The sequence below is a fragment of the Amblyraja radiata genome, chromosome 33 (assembly GCF_010909765.2).
Source record: "Amblyraja radiata isolate CabotCenter1 chromosome 33, sAmbRad1.1.pri, whole genome shotgun sequence".
Taxonomy (NCBI): domain Eukaryota; kingdom Metazoa; phylum Chordata; class Chondrichthyes; order Rajiformes; family Rajidae; genus Amblyraja; species Amblyraja radiata.
In genome coordinates, this window is record NC_045988.1 from 28,355,678 (window position 1) to 28,369,880 (window position 14,203).

Here is a 14,203-nt window from a genome sequence, read left to right on the forward strand (position 1 = left end):
TTGTGACTGCTTGCTTTTTTCTGATTGCTCCAGTTTCCTCCCACATCCTAGAGATATTCTGCTTGATAGGTTAAGTTACTATCAAGTTACTCTTTGTACAACTAGGTAGCAGGGGTTTACAGGCAGGTGAGGGGGGATAGGTAAGTGGGGAATGGCATTGATGTGATTGTTGAGACAATATATAGAATCACTGGGATAAACAGCTGGGTCATATTTTATAAGGAGATGTAAAAAATTACTGCATAGAGTCTGTATCCATCAAGAGTGAGTTGGTGATGGAGTGTTATTTGTATTGCCGCAAAAACAAATATTGGAAACATGGGGGTCAGTCATCAAACAAAGAGGGTAGAAGCAGAATTAACAATGTGGTTTGAAGACCTTCCATCAGCATATTGGGAATGGCAGCAGGTCTGATTTAGTGGGTATGGCTATTTCAGCTTGTGTTTGACTGAATCGTAAACTATTTCTCCCATTTCTCCAGATGCTTGTGGTGAGGAAGGTCATTGAGGTTGTTTAAAGGTTTAGGTTTATTATTGTCACGTGTACCGAGCTACAGTGTAAAGCTTTGTTTTGCATGCTCTCCAAACAGATTGGATAATACTACTCATAAATACCATTGTCAAACTGGGGTACAATGGATAGAGCAAAGGGAAAGATAGAGTGTGCAGAATACAGTTCTCCGCACTGTAGCACAGTGTCAGTTTCTTAGACATAGTCCAATGTCTACAATGGGGTAAAGGTGAATCAAGTAGTACCCTAGCTTATGGAAGGACAGTTCAAATGCCTGATAACCGAGAGGAAGAAGCTGTTCTGGAATTTTGTGGTGTGCACTTTCTAGTTTCTCTATCTTCTGCCAAACTGGAGCAGGGAAAATAATCAATGCGAAAAGTGTGGTGGACAAGTGTTTGATAATGTTGGCAGCTTTTCTGTGGCAATGTGGTGTGTAGATAGAATCGGTGGGAGGAAAATTTGGTCTGTGATGGACTGGGCTACATCTACAACTCCCTACAATTTCTTGTGGTCTTGGGCAGAGCTGTTCCCAAACCAAGCTATGATGCAACCCAACAGTATGGTGCATCTGTGGAAGTTGGTAAGTGAATCATTGTCATTCACATCCCCTACCAAGGATGTTGCCAGATAGTCTGGCTAGATTTATTCTTTGCGGCTTCTATTAATAGTTTGGCACATTCAGCAGCTTCAAGACAGAGTCGACCATGTTGCTGTGGACCTGGAATAGTGTACGGATGGCAGATCTCATCTGCTGAAGTATGATTGATCATCAGAACAGTCCAGTGCTTTGTGGTCACCATGAGTAAAACAAAGCTTTTCATTTGATTCTGTTTAATTAACTGAATTTACATGACACAACTGTTACTGAATTGCAAGTTTGAGCTAGTGCTTCCAGTTTTCATTTTGAGTAATAGTGGGATAGCACAGAAACGGGCCGTTCAGCCCAACATGTCCACGCCGACCATCAAGCATCAATCTACACTAATCCTACATCCATCTCACCTTATTATCTCACTGTCCTCATTATTAGTAATAACAATTTTCATATCATAGCTGTAGGCATGATAAAAGGCCCTTCAGCCCACCTTGTCCTTGCCACCGAGATGGCATTCTGGGCTCATTCCATTTTCCTTAATTTGGCTCATATTACTCTGAACCATATCTGTCCAAATGGTTTTTTGAAAGTAATAACTGTTTCTGCTTCTGGAAACTTATTCCACATTCAGAGTCTTGTGAGTCTGTATCTGAGTGAAAAAGTCAGCCATGAGGTCCCTCTGAAACCTCTCCCTTCTCACATTAAGCCTAGGTCTAGCTTTAGAATCCTCTAAAGGGGCTGTCCCACTGCGGCGACCTAATCTGCGAGTTAGAAGAGTTTGCCCTCGACTCAAACTCGCAGCATGGTCGACATGTGGTCCTAGGAGGTCCTATGAGGTCACTGTAACTCTCCTTCATGCTCGAGGGAAGTTCCCGCATACTCGCGGCCTCAGTTTGGTCGAGGAAAAATGTTCAGCATGTTGAGTAAAAATTGGTCGGCATGGTTCTTTTGAACTCGTAGTGCAGTGGAGTGGGGTTGCTATGTAGTTATAGGCAGTCAAGGGCAGCGGTAGGCAATTGGCTCATTGGAGTTTTCAGGACCAAGGAAAACCGACCGGTAATGTAAAATGCCCGCTAAACTTTATTATAAGGCTTAAAGAAAATTATTATAAGGCTTAAAGAAAATAGTCCCAGCCGACTCCGTTTTTCCTTATTATTCAGGCTATCCAGTCCCGGAAACATCCTCATGAATCTTTTCGGAACTCTTTCCAGCTTAATGACATCCTTCCTACAGTTGTGCAAACGGAACATGACACGCCACTCTAAGTATGGCCTCACTAATGACATGTACATCTGCATCATGATGTCCCCACTTTTGTATTCAATACCCTTCCCAGTGAGGTCAAGTGCACCATACTGCACATGTGACTCACCACGTTCAGGAAACCATGCACCTGTATGTGCCATTCCTTGCACGCCTTCCCTTATGATTTACATCCTGTTGTAAACTTGGATATCCTTCCCACAGCCCACTATACAAGCAGTTATTGGTGACATCTGAAAGCTTATCAACAATATTAACTACATTGTCATCCAAATAGTTAACATATATGGACCCAGCATTGACCTTGTGGCACTCCACAGGTGATAAGCCTCCAATCACGAAAACAACCTTCCACAACTACCTTTGTCTCCTTCCGACAAAGGCAATTTTGAATCCAATTTGCAAGCTCACTTTGGATTCCATGTAATCTAACCTTCCAAACCATGCTACCATGTGGGACTTTGTCAAAGGCCTTGCTAGAGTCATATAGATAACACCCTCTGCTCTGCTCTCATCAAACTCTTTGTGACATCTTTAAAATAACTTTCAGATTTGTGAGATACAATTTCCCAAGCACAAAGCCATACTGATTATCCCTGCCTATCCAAGTTCTAGTATATCGTGTCCCTCGGAATCCCCTCAACAACTTTCCCACCATTGACCTAAAGTTCCCTCGCTTGTCCTTACGGACCTCCTGAAATAACAGTACAGCATTAGCCACCCTCCAGTCCCCACTTCTCCAGAACATCACCTGTGGCTAAAGGCGATGCAAATATTTCTGCAAGGGCCGTCCCCAGCCCCTCGTCTCCAATATTCTACCATTTAGTCCCTTTGACCACCAATTCAATAACTTCATTACTATGCTGCTACTTCTGATGAAAATATTCTAAAAAACGATTTGGAGAAACTTTGGACAGTGGAAAAATTAGCAATCGTGTAACTGGCAATTTTAACCTTCAGTTGGACCATGCCTAATTTCTTATGTAGGAAAGAACTGCAGATGCTGGTTTAAATCGAAGGTAGACACAAAATGCTGGAGTAACTCAGCGGGACAGGCAGCATCTCTGGAGAGAAGGAATGGGTGACGTTTCGGGTTGAGACTCATGCCTAATTTCTTTCTCCTGGACATTAAATGGGAAGAATATGGTAAGCAGCAAAAGGGGAAAATCTTATTTGCTAATACATGACTTATCTCCAGAAGAAAGAATAAACTTTTAACATTTGACGCTACCAACACTCCTTTGGTATCTAAATAGGTTTCTGTGACTCTGCATTTGAACAAAATGCTGACTGATAACATTAAGATCAGTATTGATTAATTTTTTTGTATGATGCACAATGACTTTGTTTTGTGAGACTCCAGAGAATCGATGGTCGGACAGTGAGGATTCTTCATCCAGTACAATGGTCCCAAGTGCTGATCTGTGCTCTCTATTTTGTTGACAGAGAAAGGACAAGTTAAAAGAGCACATGCAGCGGATGCACAACCCTGAACGAGAGGCCAAGAACGCTGGCCGCATCCACAAGTCAAAACCGTTCAAACCCAAGATCCCTTCCACGGACTACGAGAGTTTCATGTTCAAGTGTCGTGCTTGCATGATGGGCTTCCGGAGGCGAGGGATGCTGGTCAGTAATGGCACCATTTACACTATCTTACATTGCCCCTGCTCTCACTCGATGCAGGAGGTTGTACAGGCACAGCCTACATTTGCCTTTGGGTTGCTCACAGAATTATTGTATGTTCTCAAACCTCATAGGTAGGCATCCAACCACAGAAACTTGCAGTACATTTTACTAGCGTGATTGCTGGCTATATCATGGTTTAGGTATATTTGTTGTCATGTGTGCTAAGGTGTAGTGAAAAGCTTTGCTTTGCATGCTCTCCAATCAGATCAGACAATACAACACATAATTACAATTTAAAAAATCATCTATTAAGTACAATAGATAGAACAAAGTGAGAGATAGAGTGCAGGATATAGTTCTAGACATTATAACACACTAGTTCCATTAACAAAGTCCAATGTCCGTATTGATGTAGAAGTGAATTGGACTGTACCCTAGCTTCTGCAAGGTCCATTCAAAAGCCTGATAACATGCATGGTAATGGTGGTGTTTGAAAGACTGATGTTAGCTAAAATGATCTATGTTACCATTGATCCAATTCATCCAGAAAAGCAAGTATTGTCAAAAGACTGGAAACTAATGAACATAACATTATAATCACTCACAGGAAAGTACAATCCACTGAATTTGTTGTGTGTAGGACAGGGAGGTAAAGGCCAAGGCCATCATTTCTGGTGGGGACAACACTGGCCTCTGGAATAATTCTGGAACCTGCACACCTTGTTGATGTGAAAGCCGAGTGAAGATGCTGGCTTCAGCCGGGATTTGATGTTGTGCAGAGCAAAGGCATGATGTATGAAGAGCAAGATCAGGCTCTGAGACAATTGAAAAAATATGGACCAAGTCAAGAAATCAATGTGAGATTGTGAAAAGAGCTGAATGAGACGTTGCTGAGGTGATTGCTGTTTACAGTGTGGAAAGGTAGGGGGCGCTGCTCTGGCAGCAGCCATGTCATGCAGCTCGTCAGTTTTTCAACCTTTTTTTATTTTTTTAGTATGTTTTAAAGTCTGTATTTAATGTTTCTTTGTGTGTTTTATGTGGGGGGTGGTGTGGGGGGGTGAGGGGGAAACCCGGGGGAAGAAGAAGCCATCACTGCCGGCCCGCGGCCGACTTCTACCGCGGGGCCGGCATGGACTTACCATCACCCCTGGAGGGGAGCTTCGACCGCCGGCCCTGCAGTCTACGGTGCTTCTGGCTGCGGCGGGGACTTTAAATCTTGACCGCCGGCCTGCGGCCTACAACAACTTAAAGCCGCGGTCTCCGGTGAGGAAGAGCCGATCCTGGACTGACTCTGGACTCTGGTCCTGACCACGGGGGGGAAATGGAGGAGGACTGGCCAAATTTTGTGCCTTCCACCACAGTGATGAATGCTGTGGTGGATGTTTGTGTTACAGTTTTATTGTGGTTGTGTGTTCTTTATTATTGTATCGCTGCAGACAACCCAAATTTCCACCAGCCTGGCTGTGTGGCAATAAATTATATCTAATCTAATCTAATCTAAAACACAAGAACATGGGTAAGACATCAGAGTTGAAGGAGGTTCATTATACCAGAAGCCTAGCCCACCACTCAACAAGACAATGATTATTATTCCACCTATATCGCCATGTTGCAGCCCTATCTCCACATCCCTTGATTCCTCTCATGTCCAGAAATATCATTATCTCTGTTTTGAGTGCACAATGATAAAGTCTCGACAGTCTTCCATTGCAGAAATTTCAAAAGATCCAATCGTGCCTGAGTGAATCAATTTCTTCACATTTTTGTCCTTAACTAGCCGTCTCATTATGTTGCATTATTGACCCCTAGTTCTAGACTCCTCCGCCAGGAGAAATCACCCTCCCTCCGACGCCCTCTTCAGCCCACCAAGAATTCCATATGTTTCGATCAGATCACCTCGCATTCTTTTAAACTCTCGGGAGAATAGAGGCCTATCCTACTCAATCTTTCCTCATATTACAGACCCTCCATCCCAGGAACCAGTCTAGTGAATCTTCGCTGCACTAGGTATATCATATTTAGGTAAGGAAATCAAAATTGTATTAATATTGCAGGTGTGCTCATTAAGGCTTGTATAATTGTAGTAAAACATATTTGCTCTTATATTCAAACCCTCCTGCAATGAAGGCCACCTGGCCATTTCCCTAATTGTTCAGGAGCTGCAACAGAAAGCTGCAATTGTCACTGAGTGAGGAAAAGGCAAGACAATTACTTTGGAAATTAGTACTAGGAAGGTTGTTGGGAAGACATGGTGAGTGAGAAATGGCTGTAATAGGGTGAAACAAGAACAGACCTTTCAACAAACCTTGTGGAAGGAGAATGGGGTTGAGATGAGAAGATAGATCAGCCATGATTGCATGACAGAGTAAACTTGATGTGCTGAATGGCCTAGTGTTGCTCCTATAACTTATGAACTTATCCATACCAATTATGAAATACATTTCTAAACTATTCCCATTTACCAGAAACCAAGTTGAGCAATGGGCAGGACTGGCAGCTCTACATTCTGGAGTACCAATGTTTCTGGTATGACAGAGGTGGACATAAGAGAAGAGAGGGATCTGCATTATTGATTAGAGAGAACATCACAGCAGTATTTACAGAGATATCCTGGGGGAATGTCCAGCAAGTGTGTGCAGATAGTATTTAGAAGTAAGAAAGGGGTGTTCTAACCCGAACCCTTTGATGGCATTGTGCCTCAATAGTTAGTGCAAATATGTAGGGAAATAACAGATAGGTGAAGGAACAATAGGTTGTAACAGCTGGTGATTTAAACTTCCCCAGTATTGATAAGGACTGCCTTAGTGCTGAGATGGGGGAGGATTTGTTAACTTTCCAGGAAAGTTTTCTGAAGCAAGATGTGGGTGTCCTTATTAGAGAAGGGGCTGCAAATAGTTGAGATGTCACTGGGGGGACTGACCACTAACAACGTTCAAGATTGTTGGGGAAAAGATAGGACTCGTCCACAAGTTGAAGTCTTAAATTGGGGGAAGGCTAATTTCAACGACATCATATAGGAACCCCCACGAATTGATTAGTAGAGGCTGTTTGTGAGTTAAAGGACATTTGGCAAGTGGGAAGCTTTTAAAAGTGAGACAGGGAGATGTAAGGGTCAGTATGTTCCTGTTACGCTGAAGGGAAAGGATGGCAAAATTAGGGAAGCTTGCTTGAACGAGGATGTAGAGGGTTTGGTCAAGAAAAAGGTGGAGGCATATGTTAGGTATAGGCAGTTGGGATCATACGAGAGCCTTGAGGCATATCAAGGATGTAGGAGTACACTTAAGAAATAAATTAGGAGAGCAAAAAGTGGATCTGAAATATTGCAGGTAGAGAAGGTAAAGGAGAATCCTAAAAGATTCTGTAAGTATATTTAGAGTGAAATAATAACTAGGAAGAGAGTTGGTCCCTTAAGGATAAGTGTGATAATCCATGTGTGGAGAGATAGAAAGTGGATAAAGTCTTAAATGAATACTACTCATCTGTACTGATCATGGAGAAGGGCATGAAAGCTATTGAGTTCATGGGAGCGAGCGCTCATTTCATGGAGCATATCAACATTACAAAGATTCTCAGCGGCGGGATTTATTTGTATTAGGAAAGGCAAGGACTGATCAGGGATAGTCAGCACAGCTTTGTGTGTGAGAAATCATCTCGCAAATCTAATAGAGGTTTTGAAGAGGTGACCAAGATGAGGGCAGGGTGGTAGACATTGTCTGCATGGATTTTTAGCAAGGGATTGATAAGGTGCCATATTGTGTAGCTGATCCAGAAGGTGAGAAGGCATGATATCCAGGGACAGTTAGCATAGTGTTAGGACCAGAGGTTGTTTTTCAGATTGGAGGCCTGTGACCAGTGGTGCACCACAGGGGTTGGTGTTGGGTCCACTGTTTATCCTGTATAGTAATCATTTCAGTGGTTAGTAAGTTTGCAGCTGACACTAAAGTTGTTGGTACAGTGGACAGTGAAGAATTTTCTCTGAGGTTACAGCAGGATATATCAACTCGGAAAATGGGCAAGAAAATTGCAGATGGAATTGAAATCAAAAATATTAGAAACAAAGAAATACAGATGCTGGTTTATACCAAAGATAAACACAGTGCTGGAATAACTCAGCCGGGTCAGGCAGCATGTCTGGAGTAAAAGGAAGAGTCCGATCCAAAATGTCACCCATCCTTTTTCTCCAGATTTGCTGCCTGACTTGCTGAGTTACTCCAGCACTTGGTGTCTATCTTTGAATCAGAAGAGTCAGGTGATGTATTTTGGGAAGTCAAACTAAGACAGGACATGCATAATGAATATCAGGGTGTTGGGGAGTGTTGTAGAATGGATAGACCTTGTGGTACTCATGTATACTTTCTTGAATGATAATATAGGTAGATGTCAGGGTGAAGAAGGCATATAGAGTGACACAGTGTGGAAATAGGCCCTTCGGCCCAACTCGCCCCCACCGGCCAACAATGTCCCAGTTACACTAGTCCCACTTGCCTGCGCTTGGTCCATATCCCTCCAAACCTGTCCAATCCATGTACCTGTCTAATTGTTTCTTAAATGATGGGATAGTCCCAGCCTCAACTACCTCCTCTGGCAGCTTGTTCCATACACCCACCAGCCTTTGTGTGAAAAAGTTACCCCTCGGATTCCTATTAAATCTTTTCCCCTTCACCTTGAACCTATGTCCTCTGGTCCTCGATTCCTCTACTCTGGGCAAAATGCTGTGCATCTACCCGATCTATTCCTCTCATGATTTTGTATACCTCTATAAGATCTCCCCTCATCCTCTTGCGCTCCATGGAATAGAGACCCAGCCTACTCAACCTCTGCCAAAAGCTCACACCCTCTAGTCCTGGCAACATCCTCATAAATCTGTTCTGAACCCTTTCAAGCTTCACAATATCTTTCCTATAACATGTTGCCCAGAACTGAACACAATATACTACATGTGGTCTCACCAACGTCTTATACAATTGCAACATGACCTCCCAACTTCTATACTCAATACTCTGACTGATGAAGACCAATGTGCCAAAAGCCTTTTTGACCACCTTATCTACCTGCGACTCGATCTTCAAGGAACCATACACCTGTACTCCTAGATCTCTACAACACTACCCAGAGGCTTACCATTTACTGTGTAGGTCCTGCCCTTGTTCGACGTCCCGAAATACAACTCGCACTCCTTTGTATTAAATTCCATCAACCATTCCTCCGCCCACCTGGCCAATCGATCCAGATCCTGCTGCAATCGTTCACAACCATCTTCACTATCTGCAAAATCACTAACTTTTGTATCATCAGCAAACTTGCTAATCTTGCCCAATATTTTCTCATCCAAATCATTAATGTAGATGACAAACAGTAACGGGCCCAGCACCGAACCCTGAGGCAAACCACTAGTCACAGGCCTCCAGTCTGAGAAGCAACCTTCCACCAACACCCTCTGCTTCCTTTCATGGAGCCAATTTGCTATTCATTCAGCCATCTCTTCTTGGAACCCATGCGATCTAACCTTCCAGAGCAGCCTACCATGTGGAACCTTATCGAACGCCTTACTGAAGTCCATGTACACAACATCTACAGCTATACCCTCATCAACCTTTTTGGTCACGTCTTCAAAAAAATCAATCAGCCTTGTGAGACACAACCTCCTATGTTGACTATCCCATATCAGCCTTTCCCATCCAAATGCCTGTATTACCTATCCCTCAGAATACTCTCCAGTAACTTACCAATTACAGATGTTAAGCTCACCAGCCTATAGTTCCCAGCATTTTCCCTGCAGCCCTTCTTGAAAAGTTGGTATGTTTGGCTTCATTAGCAGAGGCAATGAGTACAAGAGGTGGGACATCATGTTGCATTCACAAATTGTTGGTTAGGCCAGAGTTGCAGTTCTGGTCGCCACACTACAGTAAGGCCAATTAGAGTAGAGAGAGTGTGTAAAAGATTCACAAGGATGTTGCCCGGGTTTGAAGGACCTGAGAAATCCGAATCAAAAAACCATGAGTAATTTCTATAGCCAGAGGGTAGTCTTTATCTAGTTTGCATAGCCAGAGGAACCCATAGAAGCGGATACAATGAAGGTTTTGAAAAGACATTTGGACAGATATACAGATCCAAAGAATTTAGTGAAATATGGGCCAAATGCAGGCAAATGGACAAGCCCAACATGCCTACTTAGTCAACATGGATAAAGTGACCTGAAGGGCCTGTATCTCTCTGTATAGCTGGATGACTCCATTAAACACTCGATGTTCCGTGACATCCAGGGAAGTTCCCTGGACTTGCCTTTCACTCTAACCTCAACATGTTTGCTCTGAATTTCTACTAATTCACTTGTCAAATCCATTTATTTGATGTAAATGTACCTGTAAGTAGTTGCTCCCCATATACGTTTACTTGTCTTATAACAATAACATTAGCCTTCCCCCAGATCAGGATGTTAAGTTGTGTACTGTTTACTAAGAAGGCCCAGAATGGAACCTTTAGTTGGACTATCTACATGTTGGCTCAACCCACTCTCCTGGACACCGTTTAAAAATCCCGTTACCTCACTGCCTTTTACACAAGGGTGACCGAGTTACTATAGGGGGAGATTGAAATCCCCTTCTGTAACCTTTCTGATCATACACCTCTCGTGATTTGCCGACATATCTACGCTGCTATCTCCCGCTAACCCAGAAAGTAATTTAAAGACCCTGCTGCAACACCGCCCCTCATTACTGCACTGATGGTTTCCTTAATTAACATTGCAAAGCCTCCACTTTGACTTCTTGCTCGTCGTAAAACATCAGTAAGACTTTAAGATTGAGTTGCCAGTCCCTTCTGGACTTGTGTAAGGTCATGAAAATAGGTCAATGAAATTAAATAGGTCAATTCTGTTCTCAAAAAGAAATGAGACTTTTTACTATAATTCTGGCATTCATGTATAATACCTGATGGGCAATGAAGGTTAGGATAAAAGTAAATACTGCAAATAGAAATCTGAAAGAGAAACAATGAGCAAATCAGCCGACTTCTATGGAGAAATAAAGATTTTATGTTGCTAGTCAACAACCTTTAGTCATAACTGAGTTAGAAGATAGAAGAGAGGAGAACATTGTCTGTGGCATGAGCTTAAGTGACAAAGATGATGTAAGGTAACAACAGATCTAAATGCAGAATCATCTTATGAAATTACTGTCTGAAAATTTAGAAGGAATACTGGAAGTGTCGAAAAAAACATTGGAATGCAATTTTTGAACAGTGTAGCAAAATGAAGATTGGGAGTAAAGAATTCTATCTGCAATGTTTGAACTATTAAACACTGGGAATAAAGATAAAGGACACTAGAGTGAAGGCAGAGGTCATGTTGGGAGTAAGATGAAGAATTCATTTGAAGGGGAACTAGAAGCTGAGGTTATGTTTGCAGACTGAGTAGTCAGTGTGTCAGTCACCCAGTCTGGGTTTGATGTACTGTTTCTCTCCTCTACTGCAATCAGTTTGAAGAAGGGTCCCGACCCATTGTCCTATCTGTGCCCTCCAGAGATGCTGTCTGACCCATTGAGTTAATGCAGCATTTTGTATCTTTGTAACCCAGTGTCACCTTGTCCCTTGTATTATCTCCTGAGCTTTATCTGAACAATAAATATTCCCAGCACCTCACATTTCTTTCAGTTTCCAATTCATCAATAACAAGCCTTGTCCACTCCATTCAATGTTCCCGATGTGGCCTCCTGTACATCTGAGACCAAGCGTAGACTGGGCGACCCTTTCACACTCTGCAAGGCCTGCTGGTGTGTGATCCTCTTCTGGCTATTTGATGGCCTTACTGTACTTCAAGCAGAGTATATCAGATTGTTAGACCTGCACACTGATTCCTCAGGAAGGGGCCTGTCAGAAGGCTGCAATTTATTATCATGTTTGTTCTGTTTTACAGGTAAATCATTTGTCAAAAAGACACCCAGATATCAGGATAGATGATGTGCCAGAGCTAACATTGCCTATCATTAAACCAAACAGGGACTACTACTGCCAGTACTGTGACAAGGTAAGGACTGGGTGAGGACAGGGCAAGTATGGCTGCTGTGTGTGCTGTAACCAAGGATGGAGTTGTGGAGCAATCAGTGACATGAGTATACTTGTCGGTACCTTCACTGTGGCTGTCTGTTAACATTGGGGGGAATGTTCATGGAGGGGCCGAATAATGGAAGCAGAATGTTCTGAGGATGTCAGTGGGATCTGGATATGTGGATGCACAAATGGGGCGGCATGGTGGTGCAGCGGTGGAGTTGCTGCCTTACAGTGCTTTCAGCACCGGAGACCTGGGTTCGATCCTGACTGCGGGTGTTGTCTGTATGGAGTTTGTACGTTCTCCCCATGGCCTGCATGGGTTTTCTCAGGGATCTCCGGTTTCCTCCCACACTCCAAAGACACACAGGTTTGTAGGCTAATTGGCTTGTTAGAAAAGTGAAAAAGATTTGTTCCTAGGGTGTGTAGGATAGTGTTAATGTGCGGGGATCGCTGGTCGGGCCGGACTCGGTAAACTGAAGGTCCTGTTTCCGGACTGTATCTCTGTATCCTGAAGGGTGGCAGGTGAGCCTAAAGGGAGTTGAGGAAGTTATTAGATGGTAGACAAAAGTGCTGGAGAAACTCAGCGGGTGCAGCAGCATCTATGGAGCGAAGGAAAGAGGCAATGTTTCGGGCCGAAACCCTTCTTCAGACTGATGATAGGCAACGTTTCGGGCTGAAACCCTTCTTCAGACTGATGATAGGCAACGTTTCGGGCTGAAACCCTTCTTCAGACTGACGAAGACAGATCTAAGTTATTAGATAACTGGCTCCATTGACAGGGCCATTGAATGCAAAAGCAAGGAAGGCCCTTTGAACATTTAAGAATAAAAGCTTTGATCTGGAGTATTGCAACAGTACTGGGTCTGACTTGTCAGGATCTTGGCGTAGATTTGTGGAGGTAATGAATAGAGGAAGGTGGATCCGAGGTGGATGGTTCAACTCTTCACGCGTGCTCCGCCATTTATTAATTCCACTTTCCCATATTCTGCCCTTCCGTATTTATAACTCTTACCAATTCTATAAGGACTGGTCAGACCACATTTGGAGTATTGTGAGCAGTTTTGGGCTTCATATCTGAGGAATGATGTGCTGGCGTTGGAGAGGGTCCAGTGGAGGTTTACGAGAATTATCTCTGGGATGATTGGGTTAACATATGAAGAGCATTTGATGGCACTGTGCTTGTGCTCTTTGGAGTTTAGGATGAGGGGGAACGTCATTGAAACTTTCCGAATAATGAAAGGCCTGGATAGAGTGGATATCGAGCGGATGTTTCCACTCGTGGAAGAGTCTAGGACCAGAGGCAATAGCGTCAGAATAAAAGGACATCCCTTTAGGAAGGAGATGAGGAGGAATTCTGTTAGTCTGAGGGTGGTGAATCTGTGGAATTAATTGTTACAGACAGCTGTGGAGCCCAAGTCAATGGGTACAGTGCAGATTGACAGATTCTTGATTAGTAAGGGTGTCAGAGGTTACGGGGAGAAGAATGGGGCTGAGAGGGAAAGATGGATCAGCCATGATTGAATGCCAGAGCAGATGATGGGACGAATGACCTAATTTTGCTCCTACAACTTATGAAATTTTGGTTTTTAATATAGTCAACAACTGAACATGTAGTCAATGTGAAGTAAAGAAGTTAAACAATTCTGTGTTTCTTTGTTAGAATGTTTCTCTTGATCTTTTTTCAATTATTAAAAGACAGTGATACCGCTATGAGATTATACCGTAAGAATGTTATATATTTTAGTGGAATCTCTTCCTATTCTGTGAAGGAGTAGCCTGGTCTGACCTAATTGGACAGCTCCTCACCACTTCACTTCCTCCTCCTCCATCTTCCCCTTTCTTCCCCTCCCTCCTCAAGTCAGTGTCCAGAAAGTTCATTGGCTATATTTAAGAGGGAGTTAGATGTGGCCCTTGTGGCTAAAGGGATCAGGGGGTATGGAGAGAAGGCAGGTACAGGATACTGAGTTGGATGATTAGCCATGATCATATTGAATGGCGGTGCAGGCTCGAAGGGCCGAATGGCCTACTCCTGCACCTATTTTCTATGTTTCTATGATACTGTAGTCAGCAGAATTACTCTAGTCATGAACAGTTACTCTAGTCTGCACGATTACTCTAGTCAGCATGGGGTCCTGCTCACTCATCTCCCACCTATCTAACAAT

The 14,203-nt window shown here is 43.2% G+C and overlaps 1 protein-coding gene across 3 annotated transcripts in view; it reads left to right on the forward strand.

Annotated features, from left to right (window-relative positions):
• prdm10 (PR/SET domain 10) overlaps nt 1-14,203 on the forward strand; it is a 220,558-nt gene that overhangs the window by 177,598 nt on the left and 28,757 nt on the right. For all 3 annotated transcript variants that reach the window (XM_033049823.1, XM_033049825.1, XM_033049824.1), the window contains 2 exons: nt 3,815-3,994; nt 11,907-12,017. In XM_033049823.1, the coding sequence (XP_032905714.1) occupies nt 3,815-3,994; nt 11,907-12,017 (291 nt within the window). The remainder of the gene's footprint in view (nt 1-3,814; nt 3,995-11,906; nt 12,018-14,203) is intronic.